This window comes from Artibeus jamaicensis, unplaced genomic scaffold (assembly GCF_021234435.1).
Source record: "Artibeus jamaicensis isolate MK-2021 breed Jamaican fruit bat unplaced genomic scaffold, CSHL_Jam_final scaffold_474, whole genome shotgun sequence".
Classification (NCBI taxonomy): Eukaryota; Metazoa; Chordata; class Mammalia; order Chiroptera; family Phyllostomidae; genus Artibeus; species Artibeus jamaicensis.
Window position 1 is genome coordinate 15,349,919 of NW_026522046.1, and position 16,937 is coordinate 15,366,855.

The 16,937-nt window shown below is 38.0% G+C and overlaps 1 protein-coding gene across 1 annotated transcript in view; it reads left to right on the forward strand.

Moving 5' to 3' along the window:
• Window positions 1-2,128: 2,128 nt before the first annotated feature.
• Window positions 2,129-16,937, forward strand: part of SPATA16 (spermatogenesis associated 16) — a 191,173-nt gene continuing 176,364 nt past the window's right edge. Inside the window, exon 1 of the mRNA XM_037137462.2 lies at window positions 2,129-2,740. Within this exon, the coding sequence (XP_036993357.2) occupies window positions 2,129-2,740 (612 nt within the window). The remainder of the gene's footprint in view (window positions 2,741-16,937) is intronic.

Consider the following 16,937-nt stretch of genomic DNA (forward strand, 5'->3'; position numbering starts at 1 on the left):
TGTTTAAGAAATCTCCACACTGCTTTCCACAATGTGTGCGCCAATCTACATTCCCACCAACAGTGCATGAGGGTTCTCTTTTCTCCACATCCTTGCCAACACGTTTGCTGACTTACTAATAATAGCAATTCTGACAGGTGTGAAGTGATATCTCATTGTGGTTTTAATTTGCATTTCTCTGAGGATTAGTGACTGAGCACCTTTTCTTCATGTCTATTGGCCATCTGTATGTCCTCTGTGGAGCAATGTCTATGGAGGTCCTCTGCCCATCTTTTAATTGGATTGTTTGGTGGGGGGTAGGGGTTAGTGTTGAATTGTATGAGTTCTTTATAAATTTTGGATATTATCCCCTATCTGGTATATCACTGATGAATATCGTCTTCTACTCGGGAGGTCATTCTTTTGCTGATGGTTTCCCTTGTGCAAACACCTTTTAGTCTGATGCACTCTCATTTGTTTATTTTATCTTTTGCTTCCCCAGCAAAGAGAGATAAATGCAATATGATATCACTTATCTAAAATACAAAACAAACAAAACAGAAACAGACTCATACAGACAGAACAAAATGATGGTTGCCAGGTGGGAGGGGATTATGGAGGCTGGGTGAAAGGTGAAGGGATTAAGAACAAATTGGTAGTTACACAGTAATCATGGGGATGTCAAGTAGTCATAGAAAATATAGTCAATAAAATTATAATAATTACGTATGGTGCCAGGTGAGTACTAGACTTATCTGGGGAATCACTTTGTAAGTTACATAAATGTCTAGCCACTATGTTCTACACCAAAAATTAATATAATACTGAATGTCAAGTGTGATTAAAAAGAAAAAAAAGAATTACTGGGTCTAAGTTCACAGCATTTTAAAGGTTTTCTGTAGGCAAACTGCTGTCTTTCAAACAAACAAATGAAAAGGATCAACAACATTAACATAATCGTAAATTTTGAAAAGCTACTAAAGACTTTGTTGTCAGTCAGGCTCTTTTCTCACTGTTATCATTCTCAGCCCTTCTTGTGTGAGTTTTGTTCTTTCGTTTGTATAAGTCTGCTCCTGGCTCTCCTATTCTATTGAGGAAGGATGTGCCCTCAGGCTAGGAAGTGATGAATGGAAGTTTCAGGGAAGAGGTGGCAACTCAGGTTCTGCTAGTGACCACCTGCAGGACTTGGATAAACAACTTAACCTCTCTATCCTTTAGTTTCTTTGAAAAATGTGGTGTTTATTCCTGTTTAGCCTACAGAGTTGTTTCTGGGACAGAATTTGATAGGTGAAAGAGTTTTCAAAATTAGGACCAATCACACTACATAATTATTAGATTTAGGACTTTTTTATTTTGAAACTAATCTGGAAGCAGAGATAGTATGCAGAAACTTTTGAATCAAAAGGCTGCTAGTTATTTTTTGAACAATAGTGATTTAGGAAAATGCCTTGTCTTCATATAATATACAGTACTGATGTCATTGTTACAAAAATATTAATACAGCAGAACCAAGGTAAATATGTAGTTCCACATTAATGAAAGGTTGAAGGTCATATCCTTGTGCTTTCAAGTGAGGTCTGAATAATAGTTATGTTTAAAATGGTTTGAACTTGAAATTTTCATTACTAATGGAAGAAACAAGTTGAGGAAACACTGTGCTCACAACATTTCTGAAAGCTTTTCAGGGGAAGCAGCTGTGGTTTCTTTAGACTCCGAAGTCTATTATGCAGGTTAGCAGTATATTTTATAATGAGTTCTAGACCACCTGCCTTTCTCAGGAAATTAATATTGAGGCGGATTTTTTTGTCTTTTTTGTTCTCAATGGCTGTGTATAACGTTTTTCTGTTTAGTGAGTTTGGGTAACCCATAAAATGTTCATTCAATGTTGTTCAGCTATAGATGATTGTTTTTTTTAAGACACTGCATTCATTCAACAAATGGTTGGTGAATTTTGAGAGGTTATACACTTCCTTAGTGAAACAGTCAGCAGATAAGATAGATACAGTTTTACTTTAGGGCAATAAGTGCCTCTAATGAATAAAACAATGTTTTAAATAATTTTGACTTTAGCCTTAAACCATTGAAATTTCAAAATGTTTTCATTATTTTTCTTCTTCTAACCCCTACAGGAATTTCAGGGGAGAAATCAATGGATTCAGGAAGTAGTGGGAGTTTGGAGAATACAGGACATGCGGTCTGTCCTGATCAGCTGGTTCCAAAGATAAACACAAGCAAGAAAATGTCCTCTTTAGCAAACCCACCCAGCATACTGGAAATACCACAAGGGATTAAGAAAAGCTGTGGAGGTAAACAGGTAGAAATCACAACCGAAAGAGTAAAAATGGCAAAGAGCATCAAAGAAAAACAAAACAACGATTCAGAGAAACTGTCCTTTAAAAGGAAGGCAGAAGGTGAAGAAAAGCCAGCTGGGAGGAAAGAGGCAAAGGTCATGGAACTTGACTGTCCATTGGTTACCTTGCCTCTGCCTCACATCCCTTTGAAGAGCATCATGGATGTGGAGGTGAAGTTGGTCTATGTTGATGAAGAGGATGTGAACTATGAGTTTGTGGAGGCCTTTACAGCCACTGGGATTCGACCAACTTGCCGAGAGGCCCAAATAGTAGACCCTTTGCATGTACCTAATTTCAACTTCCTGCCTGAGATTGACAAATGGCTTCAGGTGGCCTTAAAGGACGCCAGCCTGTGCTACAGACAAAAGAAATACGCTGTGGCGGCGGGACAATTCAGAACAGCACTGGAGGTATGGGATTAAAGGAAATATAGATTGGTGAGAGGAAGCTGTGAGATGAAGGTTGTGATTACATTGAGCAGCTCTGACCATACTGCAAGGAATAGTGATCATGGGGTGAAAAATACTGAATGATAGGAGGATTATGCGGTCTCTGGTTTACATAAAGCAAATGAGAGGTGCCTGCAAATTAAAATACCTGTGTACACTTGACATGCAGAAATCACCCCAAAAGCATACTTCATGCTTTTTCTCTGATAACAAACCTTAAAGTGAATGATAATGTATATAAAAGTGCAATTGGTTTTGTAATTTAGATGTACACCTATAAAAGCCATAACATTTTATTACAGTGGTGGTGAGTAGAATATAGATTCTCTAGAAATAGGCAGTTAATGAGTATACAAATTGTCCTCTTTTGATGTAGTCTTCATGATTAAACGTAGCCATCTTTTTAGCTTGAGCTGATAATTTATACAGGATGCTTATTAAACAAAATAAAACCATTTTACTTCATCATCAAACTTCATTTTCCTTCCCAGTCCAGTGAGCTTTATGAGTAATGATTTTTTCTCTCTGCAAGCAGGTAAGTTGGTCAATATCTAAGTATAAAGAAGTAGCCTGTGGACTAAAATAAACTTGAGAATCACCACTAAAACACAAAAGACTAGTAGGAAAATTGCTTCATCTCATGACTCACTGAGCCTAGAAAAGGATCCAAGTATGTAACTAGAAGTCCCATTGGCCTGGCAAAATGGGGGAAATGCATATGTCATTAACTGCCCAAAAAATTCAGTGCAGTATCTATACATGCCTGGTGGCCACCAGAGATATAATAAATGAAATGACACAGGGTTCCTTCCCTCTGGCAGTCTGATGAAGGAGACAAACCAATAGTCAGTGAAACAAAGGTGGCATATATGAGTAACGATGGATCCACCGTAGGACAGAGGGCATGGGCAGGAGTCAAATGTGAGATGTTTATTATGTAGATTTAAATAGTAAGTATTTCCACTGTTACTTGCAGGTTAAAACGACAACATCTACAATGAATTATTAATGGATGGTACTAGACAGTGGTGCTCCTAAATATTTAAAAAGAAACTCAAAGCGCGAAAAGGGAGGCCCAAAGAGATACGAAATGATAAGGTAGAGCACAAATAGGTACATCTATAAATATCTTTGTCCATAAAGGGTTATCTACACAAAGAAGAGAAGAGTGATATATTATGCAAAAAATACCCCCCAAAAATGAAGCTATGCACAAACCACTGAGAACCCTCTGCTGTCCTTTGACCTAAGGACAAGAAGCCTCTGGCTGAGAAAATGATGTTAAAGAAAGACTTCAGGAGGACCTTGGAGCATCTCTGCTAGGGCCATTTCAGCTGTCCCCCTGACCCCAGGGAGTGGGGAGGGCAAGGTTAAAGGTGTAATTTTACAGATTAAAAAATAACCATTTGGGCAATGAAAAAAGAGAGGCATAAATAAGAAAGGATATAAACTTCAAATTAAGCCTACCTAGAAGGAAAAGATATCTGCATTAACTAGAAGAAAATATCCAATTTTTCCATAAAGCCCAATGTTCAAAACTGTAAAAATTGAATCAGGTTTTAATGACCCCAAGATATAATTGTACTGGAAAATACTTGTATTCTGACTCTCTCTTATGAACATTCATCCTCTACCTCCCATATCTCTCTCTCTTTTTTCTCTCTCTCTCTCTGCCCACCCGCTCCCCAAAGTTTTTAGGTAAGTGTTGGATGCTGACACTAATTACTGGAATTAACAAAGGTAATTATTTTGAGACCAAAACTTAGCTTAGACTTCTGGTCTCTTTTGTCTCATTATCTTGGGAATGAACTTTGAAATCTTACCTAGAATGTCTCTTAATAAGCCAAAGATACTAGGAATAGAAAATATTTTTAACCTCTTTAACCCTTTCTTCTCCTGAATCTAACTTCTCCTAAGTTTAACTTCTTCAGTAATTAGTGTCTTCAGGTATTATTTAATGCATCTCTCTCTTTTCCTTAGGTCATAGCATGGTTTTGAGTAAGAGGGGATAGAGGACGAAGACTGAGGCATAATGATAAGACTCATACCTGAAAGACAGATGCATCAATGAATATTTGAGTGTGTGAAAGTTTAGGTTTGGCTGCAAGTGACAGGGAAAAAAACAAGAGTGTCTAAAGTAAGAGAAAAGTTTCTTTGTCTTTCACCTAAGTGCAGATAGAGAGGTAGAGAGGGGCAGATATGGTGAGATCACTAGGGGGCCTGATTCTGTTTTACTCTTTAACATGTGGCTTTGACCCCATGATCCAAAATAATAGCCCCAGTTGGTGTCCTGGCATCCACATTGCAGACAGGCAGAAGGGGACAAAAGGAAGGACAGAGGCACATTTTGTCTCTATAAGCATACTTCATAGAAGTTGCACGGACCATTTTCATTTTGTTCTTCATGGACCCAAGTTTAATGATGTGGCTCCATAAACCTCCAGGAGAGGGTGAAAATGCTGTCTTTATTCCACATGCTCCTAACATTCAGGAGGCCAGTTACTGAGGAAGAGGGTAGAAGAGATATTGAAGGATAACTAGCAACTTTCCATTAGAATGCTTGCTACTTGGGAGGCATTGTGAGCATGCAAAATGCTTGCCAAATGGATGGTGTAAAGACAGCTGTTTGGATTATACAGAAGACTGTGCATAAAGTTAACACCACAAAAAAGAAGCAGAAAAGTAAAAATTAGAAAAGGCTCTGGAGATTTGTGAATATTTATTAATTGACATGGTAATTTCCAGTGCATCTAATAATCCCTTTAGGAATATACTGCTTATATGTTAGTTTCCTTGTGCTCTGACAAAGTATTAACTCATTTTGTTTATATAATATAGACATTAACCAGATACATAAGTTTATGGTAATGTTTTATAGTGATTAACATAAAATAGTATGCAATGACTAAAAAGATGACAGTTTAGCTTCCAAAAAGCAGGCAACTTTAATCTTTTAGGATTTCAGAACACAAGAGGAATTTACTAAATGTGCTTAAAGAAACTTATCTTGCTGTGTTTTCTTTTTACTGTGTAAAGGTAAACCAGTTGTGTAGGTAAGATCAGTCCTTAGCTCTATGACCAACTCATAAATCTTTGTTACATTTTACTGAATTCAGTTGTTTGCTCTTGTGTCCATATTCACCTCAGAAGTCATACTAGCAGGGCAAAGGTATAAGCTGTAGAAACACAAAATCATATTAAATTATGTTTTCATGCCTAGATGCTATTTCCTGTAATTTTCGGAGGGCAAGTAAATAAATTCACCCACCCTAACAATAGTAGGGGTTATCTATAAGGAAATATGTAAGACACTGTACTCATGTGGTTGTATTTGCATATTAAGCAATACACACTACTTTCAATAAATTGCTTAGCTGTTAGTAAAAAGGAAAAAGCTAGCTAATAAACATTTGTACTACACTTTCATCAAAAGAATAATAGTTATTGATAAAAACCATAGGAAAACCTAAAGGTGTTGGAATGTACCAATCAGGTTTTCTTGTCACTTATAGGAAAAACACCCATTCTAAAAGATTCTTCTAAGTTTGTGGCATGCAACCTAAACAATATCATCATTTCAACCTTACTTGTAAAACTGAATTAGAATTAGATCTATACACACCCTTCAAAATTCACAGCTTCAAACAATTCCATTGAGCCAGCCAAAAAAAAGACAGAACACAGCTTATTCCTTACCAAATGGAACTTTCAATTCTGATTTCATCATGTAGGAACCCCTTGAGGTACTAATATACTTTTTTAATATCTTGGTGCTTCAGTCACTGATCTGTGAAGTTAGAGTAATAACTCACATTTATGGAGCTCTTCCTACAGGTCAAATACTGTATTTTACATTCTGCGAATGTTTACACTTGTTATTCCATTTTATTCTCACAACAAGCTTATGAGGTGAAACTATGATTATCCTTGTATTACTAATGAGAAAACTAAGGAAGACAGGTTAAGTAACTTGTACAAGGGGCAACAGCTAGGATGGGTACAGGCAGGAGCTGAACCAGGGTAATCTGGCTCAGAGCTCACTAGCTTAACCACTCTACCTTTGCTACACTAAGTGGGAGTTTGTTAGAAATTCAGAATTTGAGACTGTGCCAGACCTGCAGAATCAGCATCTGCACACTAAGAAGATCCCCCAGTGGTCCTAGTGCGCGCTGCAGAGTGAGGAACGTGGCGCCATGTGATATACCAATGAGGAACAGATTTGCCCTCCAATTAAAGCTTTGCAGTTTGGTCCCTCATTTAAAATGCTGTAGATGCCTCACTAATTTCATAGGAAATAATTCCCTTTTAAGTAAATTTTTTCTATAACAATGGTTTAGAATTTTTGGATTTCAAGGGCCTGAAAAACATTTTTAAAGAAGGTTGAGGAGGAGGATTGCCATTGTATTTGTATTGTGCAAGAACATTACAAAAATATCCATCTATTACCATCATTTCATAAAAGTATGGAGCAATTTACCACCAATGAGATAGAAAGAAAATAGAAAGCACATATTCTCAACATGAAGGGTTTTTAAAAATAGATTGCTTTAATTTTAATTTGAGGAAAAGTTGACTAAACTAAAAAAAATTTTTTATTTCTCCTTGGATCAGTACAGCATCAGTCTGAGAATCAGCTTTTGGGAATCCCTGTCCTGGAACTCAGTCCATTTATGGTAAAAGCTAGGCATCCAGGATGACTGAACCTGCACAGGGCCTTCTTATGAGATTACTTCCAGTGTAATGGAATTTGGTATGAGGCAGGTCCATTTGGGAGCCCAACCAAGGGGGTTTATTTAATGAAGTAGCAAAGATATCTCATTACAGGGCAGCCTCACCTATAATTGCTCTGCTGAGAATAATTCTGTAGCAGGTCTCTAGGGCATAAATACATGGACATCCCAGAAAGCTTAATTTAAATGGATTCTAACACAGATAGTTCTTAGTGCAACTTGATCAAGAAATCAAGAGTTCACCAAATTTTCTGAGTGCCTGAGCTATCTTTTTGCACATCTGTGGATTTTGTGTGGATTCAGTATGCACTTCTTAACTCCTGATGGGGTCCAGGCTTTTTTATTCAGGTAAACATCACAGTAACATCCAAGGACAGGTATCTCTTCTATTTTACAGATGGAGAAACTGATATTCTAAAATGTTTAATAATTTTAAAAAAGACTACAACCTTAAGTGCCACAGCTAGTTTTGGGGTAGGGCTGAGACTGAATGAAGGTGCCCCGATTTCACACCTGGAATCCTTACACTGTCATTTCTCATAGCTTATAGTGTGTAATAATTGCATAAAAATAGTGTTAAAAATGAAGATTCTCATGGGTCAGGTCTGGGATGGGAAACCAGATGCCTCATTTCAAAAACTTCTAAACGATGTCCATGCTGCTAATCCAGGGACCACTCTGAGTAACGAGGATTCCTTCCACACCACTGGTGGGCTCACAAATGATCCTTAGCAAGTTAGCAATGAGTGCTTCCATGTAATATCCAGCTCACACAGCCCTGGATGGCCATGTGGGTCCAGAGCTATGGTGGACAGAGCACCAAATGTGGCATTAGATGATCTGTGTTTCCCATGGCTTCTGGTACCAAATTGCTATGTAACTTTGGAAAAACTTGCTCAACCCCTGAGAATACCCTTAAACCAGAATGATAACTAATGCCCAACAACAAGGTAGCATCACGTAGGGCTCCTTGAAAAAGCATGATGAACCCTACATGCAGGTAGAAGTTGTCATGTACTTCTCAAGTACCACATTTCTCTGTAGAGTACATATTTAACTTAAAACTTTACCACCCTCAAGGATGCTGCCTAATTCAGTGTTTATCAACATTCATAATTGTTTTAACCCATATCCCTTTTCCCTTTTGATTAATATTAAAAATGTATCATCTTCCTTTAATGATGTTTGAAATTCAATTGAAATAAAGGGTCAAAACAATGCATTGCTTTCTACTGTATTCCCTCTTTCAGAAGCAATTATCTAAATCAAACACTATTTTGAACTGTTAACTGCTTTTGACAAATATATAAGCTTTCACTTTAATGCATAAATTGTGCTAGAAATAATTCACTTCCTCTTAGTTGTCAGGTATAAAGTGACTTGAACTCTGTGCATTCAGGATTAAACATGTAAGATTTTAACTCAATAGTTCCTGTCTTTGTTCAATGCAAGGACATCATAACTAATAAAGACTTAATGATAAAAGAGATTGTTTTAATGTTAGCCAATTTACACATCAGGAAAATACAAAATGTATACCTCTCTTAACCTCAAAAATACAATAATAAGATTCGATAGTTAAATAAAACAAATCTCTAGAAAAGCGAGATTTGCCATTATAAGGAAAAACTATTTTAATGCCACTAACATTTACTGGCATTTGCAGCCTGACATGGTGCTAGATGCAGGGGCTGCAGCTACAAATAAGACATAGTCCTGCCCCCAAGGAGCCAAAGGTTAGAGGCAAAGCATGTGGTCCTGCTGCCTGGGTGCCAGGGCTTCATTTGCATTTTCTGGTTATATTTTTTCTCTTTAATTTTGCGTGTTATTATTTTTATTTGAAATGCGTCCAAGTAGACATAGAGAAGGACTTCTAACACTATCTCAGTGTAATGTCATTAACTCCAGTGACCACCACGTCGATTCTAGTGCAATTAAAATGATGAAAAGATTTAAGCTACACAAAGGAGAGTTGATTTTGGTTAAAGGAACACAGCATTTTACAGGCTGAGTATTATTAAGAAGAGATGGGAAATGGGAAGAATGTCTAAGGTGACTCCCCAATTTGATGGGCCCCTGTTACACTGATGGCCTGGAGCCCCCACATGGCTACCATCCAACTCAGCTGACTCCCGTTAAGCCCCCTCTGCTTCCTCCATGGGAGCAGACACTGACACGGCCAGGAAAAGAGCAGAGATGCTTATCTGTGCTCGGCACCCAGAACAGAAGAGAGCTGATGGGATTAGACGCCTGGAGGAGGGGAAGAATGAAGAATGAGGGCTGCAAGGCAGGCACTGGCTATCTCAAGGAGTACTCAGTTTCCCACAGAGGTGAAGTGTGGGAGGGGTGAGTAGGAGAATTTTCAGGATATAAGACTATATACTATAAATTGTATCACTGCACAAATGAAAGAAGAATTATACTTGATATAAATATATTATGAAACTCATCGATTCTTCACATAATTACCGTCACCTGGGGGAGGTATTAAATATATGTGGATGCCCCAATTCTTCCTCCGAGAGTTTGAATCAGTTGTCAGGATTAAGATGATGGCCGTGCCTGGGGCACTGCTATTTTTAAGTTTCCGGGTTTTTTCATCAAGCAGCTAGCAGTTGAGAATTTCTAGCATAGAACATGCACATCACTTCTTTCTTTAAAATCTCCTACAACCGGTGATAACATGTACCTTTTTAAAAGGCATTAAGAGAACTCAAATCTAAACATTCTAAAGGTATTTAAAAAACATCAAGAAAAAATGTCATTGCAATGAAAATGTATTCTTTAGAAATTCACACTTAAAATTATCTCATATTTACTTAAAAGCCAAATTAACTTAGTGAGGACTTTCTTATTAACACTAAGAAATCGATTGTTATGAAACTGTAGTCAGTGGTCAGTACGTGTCTCTGAAATATTAAATTTGTTTATTAGTCATGATCTCACAAAAAACGAGTTATTAGTCCACAGGAAGCTAAGGGAGTTCTCTTTTCTGAACAGGATTATTGCCATAGTTACAGGTGGTCTTTATGAGTTTGAGTATAATGACGGTAGATGTTGGTGTAGTTTTTGTATGTGATTCACTTGGTTTGCATTGTTGTGAGTTAAACCCTGATTGACCCAGTCACTGAAGTCTTACACAACTTGTTCTTCACATTGGCAATTCCCTGTGGCAGGTCACACGCATGCACACAAAAACATGATTCTTATCAAAATACTGGATAATGTTGCCCGGCATTTCTCCCACTATCCAACTCTCTAAATTTATTACAAGATTTCTAAAGTCAGATGAAGTTTAAAACAGCAGTCCTCTCTCTTTCCTTCACCCCTTCCCAAGCCTTCATACACAAAATAGTGTGATATTTAAACAGACTCTGTAGATACTGAGTAGATGAGATCCACTTCAATTTATTCAAAAAATGTAACAGAGTGAGGTTGTGGCTTCTCTTTTGATTCAGATGCTCCAGAAAAAAATTAAGAGAAAACTTTTATTTCAACATCTAATAATTATTTGTTTAATTCTTCTGTTGCCTCATTTGACATTCACTAAAATACAGAAGACTTTGTTTTCACCTGGGAGTTGATTCTGTTCCTATCAGAGAACAAGATGTAATTAGACAGCAGATAACTTTTTTAAAAAAGGAAACCGACAGATTTTTATTGCACTGTCTCAGTGTGGTTTTCTTATTTTGTATGACTTGTTATGAGTACTTATACACTGGATTCATACATATTTAAGTACCACTACCAAAGTATATTTTATATCCAGAAATAAGTGACTTCTGAAGTACTTGTTTTAGTCTATGGTGATGGTAGTGATAATAATGGCAATGATGATGATGCTACTAGCCTATGAACAGTTAATCATTGATTTTTGTGGAGTAAGTTATACCAAGAAATCAACCACAAATTATTAAGTTACCACTTTCTCAGTAGTTTGTATCACCTTGTTGGGTAACATGGGGTAACAGCACAGTATGTGGCAGGGCTTTGGTTCTATAGGAATAATTCAAGTTATAGACAAAAGTGGTGAGAGTATACGGCAATTCAGAACTTACCACGTGTCGGTGATAGTTAATGGTTTTGTAGAACGAAGGTTTAGGATGAGAAAGGTTGATGGAGTTCGTGATACACATTTGTCAGCATGAACTTTGCAGCACGCCCTTTTTCTACATTAACTCCTTTAATCCTCTCAATAACCCAGTGGCTTAGGAACTATTGTTATTCCCTATTAAAGAGGTAAAAATGCATAAAGTACACATTAAAGTGTTGAGAGGTTTTGGGGTGAATTTAGGAGTTTGACTGGACATCAAAAATAAATAGCTGAATGGAAAAGCGGAGTTCCTGGAGGGGATGGAAAAGGGTACGAGCTGTGAGTGGAACATTACTGGCAGGATGGAGAAGTTGAAGACGAAAGATGAAACTAAAAGACAGCAAAGAGATGGGTGGGCCAGAGGGAAGCATTATTATCACATAAGGGTGAATTAATAAAGCCAGATTCCAAATGGTCTTAAAAACAAGGTAGAGGACTTTTGTATTGAAAGCAATAGAGGCATTCTTGGATAGGAAAGTAAACAAAATTTTTTAACAGGAATAATCGAGAATCAATGATGGAACTATTGAGTAGTTAGTACTTTGTCAATACTATGCTGGCTGTTTTGGGAGCAACAAGAAAGTGTGAGATTTAAATCCCCAAATTATAGCTCTTTATCTTTGCTTATGTTACATATGAAATATAAGTATACTTATTTTTATGGTAGACATTTTATTTGCCATAACTCAAGTGTTGATTTTAGGGGAGAACAGCCAGAGGAATGAGAGTCTGAGGGGACCAGAAAGAGAAACCAGGGTAAGTGGGAAGGATGTGGCTGTTGCTAGGGTAGAAAGTATGGAACAAACTGGGGGGGAAATGAAGCTGGAAGAGCTGGCAGGTTGTCAAGGGGCCATGAATGCTTGTCACAATCTTTAAAATTATCCAATAGGCAATAGGAGGCCTTCCAAGAGGATTAATATGGCAAGTGGTAAAGTAAGATTTTCTTTTTTTGCTATATCACTCTAATGTGTAGAGAGAGCAAAAATAGAGGTCAGTCTCTGGGTAATAACCTATTACAGGAGTGTAAAATCAATTTAGTGAGTTGTGCCCAGGACTGTGTTTAACTGAAATCAGAACAGAATAGAATTATAATCTAATAGAAAATATGAGTTCATAGAATATTGAAAGATCTGTTTTACTTTGTGAAAACATCTTTCTGTCATATATTCAAGTATATGTATACCCATCTATAAATAGAAATATAGGTAGGAAGAAAGAGAAATAAATTAATTATGTGTGCTCTCTAGATTTGTGTGTGCATATTTATGTGTGTGGCATAAAAATATTTTTTTTACCATAAACTGTGGTAGAAATATTTGAAAGTCTCTGGTTTAGAGGCAGGTATAGAAAGAAAAATACTGGAAAGCATTAGGAAGATATAACTGTGATAATCTAGGTGGGAAAACTAAACGGAAGAACCAGTATAAGGAGGAGAAACCAAATTAAAGGAGGAAAGAAGAAAGGAGGGAAAGACAGAAAGAAGAAAAATTGTCACACCTTGGTGGCAGGTGAGAAACAAAAGAAGCTTTCCTAAATTTCAAAGTGCCACCAACTCAGAAATATGAGCCTATTTAGAGGTAAAATGGGTAAAAGCAACTCTGGCCATTTCGTGTGAAGGCTGATGGCAAGCTCATTCGAGCAGCGTATTTGTTGGCCAGAGCCACGTAGAAAGCATAGGGAAGAGTTTGTGACCCAAAATAGACATTGATGAATCATCCATACCTGAAGTATAGGAAGAGAGATGAGGAAAGAATCCTGGAGAATGTGAACAATTAAGAAAAGACTACCTTTCAAATTAACAAATGAGACTAAATTAAGGGGAAACTCAAGTAACTCCTTATAGACTAGAGGCTTTGGCTAGTCTATAAAAGCTAGTCTGTAAAATGGCTAGTTACAGAGTTTCTAGAGATAGGGCTAAGAGTGAAAAAATAATCTGTTTGACCTTGGCTGGTGTGGCTCAGTGGATTGAGTGCCAGCCTGCAAACCAAAAGGTCTCTGGTTCTATTCCCCATCTGGGGCACATGCCTGGGTTGCAGGCCAGGCCCCCCAGTAGGGGGCACAGGAAAGGCAACCACACATTGGTGTTTCTCTCCCTCTCTCTCTCCCTCTCTTCCCCTCTCTAAAAGTAAATAATTTTTATTTAAAAGAATCTGTTTGGCTGTCAGAAGTCTATAGAACAATTTTAAATGGTTATGTCTGCAACTCAACTAGGAAGCCTTGCTTCCTCAAAAACGAGATAGGACACGCTTTAGATTAGCGAGCCTGGGGATGAAATACTTTGAAACTGAAAAATTAGTCTAACCATGTTCACAAATCCCATGTTTAGGTTGTGGACTAAAATTTAGCATAATTTGTACCTTGAAATTTTACTAGTACAATTAGCCCTTGTACTCATTATGTTTTTGAGCAAATGATACAATCCCAGTGACTTCAGTTAAAAGAATAAACAATCATCTGAAACACCTGATTTCATGGATTGTCATCAAGGGCACACTGTGCTCGCAGGACATAGTCTTTCTGAACAAAGAATGCTGCCAGAAGCCGAGGTGGGACTGGGAAGGAAAGAAATGGCCACAGTGTCCAAAATACTTACTTTCAAAAGAAGAAAATGAGACAGTAGTTCAAGGGGAATGTAGAGTGATAGGCTTATTTTCACTTTTTAAAAGAATATGAACCCAGGACATGATTATATTGAAAGTGCCCATAGAGAGGGAGAATAAAAGTAACGAAAAGGTGGTTGGCTGTGTGTGAAACCCCCAAAGCAGCATGAAAGGATCCAGGCCTGGAGTCAGAAGGGAAGGTTGAACTGAACACATGGAAACCTGCTCCACCGAGATAGGAAGGGAGAGGTTTTATGGGTACAGGGTACATTGAGAGAATTCTTAGCTTAGATTTTTTTAATTGAGTTAGATGCATTTTAGGAATTTGAGAATTGAAACTGAACAAGGGACAGACAATGGAGACAAATTAAACATGGGCTAAATTGGACTAATGCAGAGAATTAGGGACCTCCCTAAGGAGGGGGACAGGGAATCTGTAATGGCAACAAAAGCAAAGTTGTGTGACTTTCTACAGTGTGTCTCTGAAAATCCAAACGCTTTGACTGACTGACTTGTGGTTTTGTTGAGAAGGATGAAAGGGCAACACCACTGTCTTTAATGTGGACAGAATGGTTATAACAGACTGTGTGGGTCTGGGCAGGTAGGAAAAGACCAAAGGGAACTGTCAGGCTCAGATCATAGTGCTTCAGGGACTCCAGGTTAAAGGACGGGGTCCAAGGGAGGGAAAGAGCTGAAAGTCAGGTAAAAAAAAATACTGGAGTATAAGATTTGAGATACAAAATTCCATGGGACTGAGTTGCTAAATTAGAAAAATTGAGGCATTAAGGAGTTTTTTTTTTAAGTGGGAGGCTAGGATGTTAGTGGATGATTGTGGAATCAATCATCTGGAGCTGGGTGTCTGCAGTTGCTCAGGACCACCCTGGAAGAAGGCACAAGGAGGAACTTTTTGAAGTTGACATCTAGGTGTCACCTTTTAGTAAATGCGGGGAAATATCAGGGGCCTGGAAAATGACAGAGTTAGAGTAAAAGAGCTAGGTGACACAGAATTCTGCTGTGTGGTGCTAAGGGACAGGAAAGACAAAAACCTTTGCCTGACAGAGGATATAAGGACCATGGGCTCTTCGGACGCTCAGCTTAAATTGAAGAATGAAGACAGAAGATTCAACCTCTTGCGTAACTGAATGTGGTGACTGGTTTACGATGGAAGGGACGGGCACCTGACAGTGGCAGCAGTTAGAAAGTTCAGATTTCAGAGGGGAAGCCACAGAGCACAATAAGAATGAGATTTGGGGTGTGTTTCATTCAAAGAGGGGTTGTAACAGGCTTAGGGCTGCAAGTGTCAGTCATCCCTCTTCTCCATTCTGGCTGGTCAGGGGTCTAGCCCAGGTGAAGGTCATATATGACCCACTCACGCTCAGTCTTTACGGAAAGCTCAGCAAGCCTAGTATGAAGGCAGAAAGGGGGAGAAAGGTTTCCATGTACAGTGAGCTGTAGAATAATTTTCTTCTTCTTTGTTACTGTGTCCTTTTTTCCTTTGTCAGTATAAGCGCTAATCAAAAAACAGTAAGGGTTGTTACAATTCTGTAAACCGGTACAATGATAAATTGCTTTTACAATACACCTTTAAAGGTAGCCAGCGAGGCTGTTTGTATATTTTGGCATGTCCATTTATATTTATTGGATTTTCTTCTTGTTTTTGATATTTGAAATATTACTGAATCATTGTTTATGACTACTTAGGAGGAAACATATCAATACATGTGGTGATAATCACATCTTTTTAATGAAAAAAGTCACCCTAATTTACCCTGAGTGTTTTAAAAGTTAACTTAAGAAATTGATAAATCTGAATTCTCAATGGCATTGTTAACACACCGTGTACGGGTGCTGTTTGGGTGCTCTGTGCTTTCAGTGCACTCCATCTGGGATGTTTCCTGCAGCCAGGTTTTGGATAAGGCTGATAATTATTTGTTGGCATGAAAAGTTGTAAACACAGAAAATTTTTTTGAAATACCAAGCAAAACAATGAGAAATTAAAATTAAGAAAATAACTATGATTCGCACTTACTGATGTCCTTATCAGGTGTGAAAGTGAACAGCTGGTAACTTCACATTGGTTAGTTCTTTTGTCTTTATTTTAATCATTTTTTAAATTTTTAAAAGTTTACTCAGCAATGGATCAAAATAAGATGCCCCAAATAGTTGAAAGCAGCCCAAACCTAATACTAATCTCAAGTTAGGAGTGAACCGAATGCTCTACCGTTTGTGTGGGTTATGGGAACAGCAATCTATCAATAGTAGCCACTTAAGCAAAAGAATTAAGTAAAATATTATGCTCTCTAACACTGAGAACATACATCATCTTAGAGTACAGGAAGCTATCACTGACACTAAGGGGCCTGCTCAGCATTTCTGGCTCTCACAGAGAGTTTCTTTCACAGATACTTTCAAATTGAGTTATTGTGCATTCCCTCCACTCTGGTGTCATGAACGCTGAGGGTGCATTCTAAAACAGGTCCCACCTGCTAAGTGATGGATTTAGGCAGAGTTCTCAGAGAGGGCATCCAGAGAACACGGTGTTACACGTGGGGATGTCCATTTAAGGCTTCACACGGTTACTGCCACCACCACTTGTTAATGTAGGCTGTCAAAGGGGAATGTGAAAAAATGGAAATGAATGCCAAGAGACTCTGCTGAAGCCAGAGACAGGTGTAGGTGGCTGTGCTGGGTTTTTGACCTCCACCTGAGTGCCTACTGGTGACAGTCACAGACAC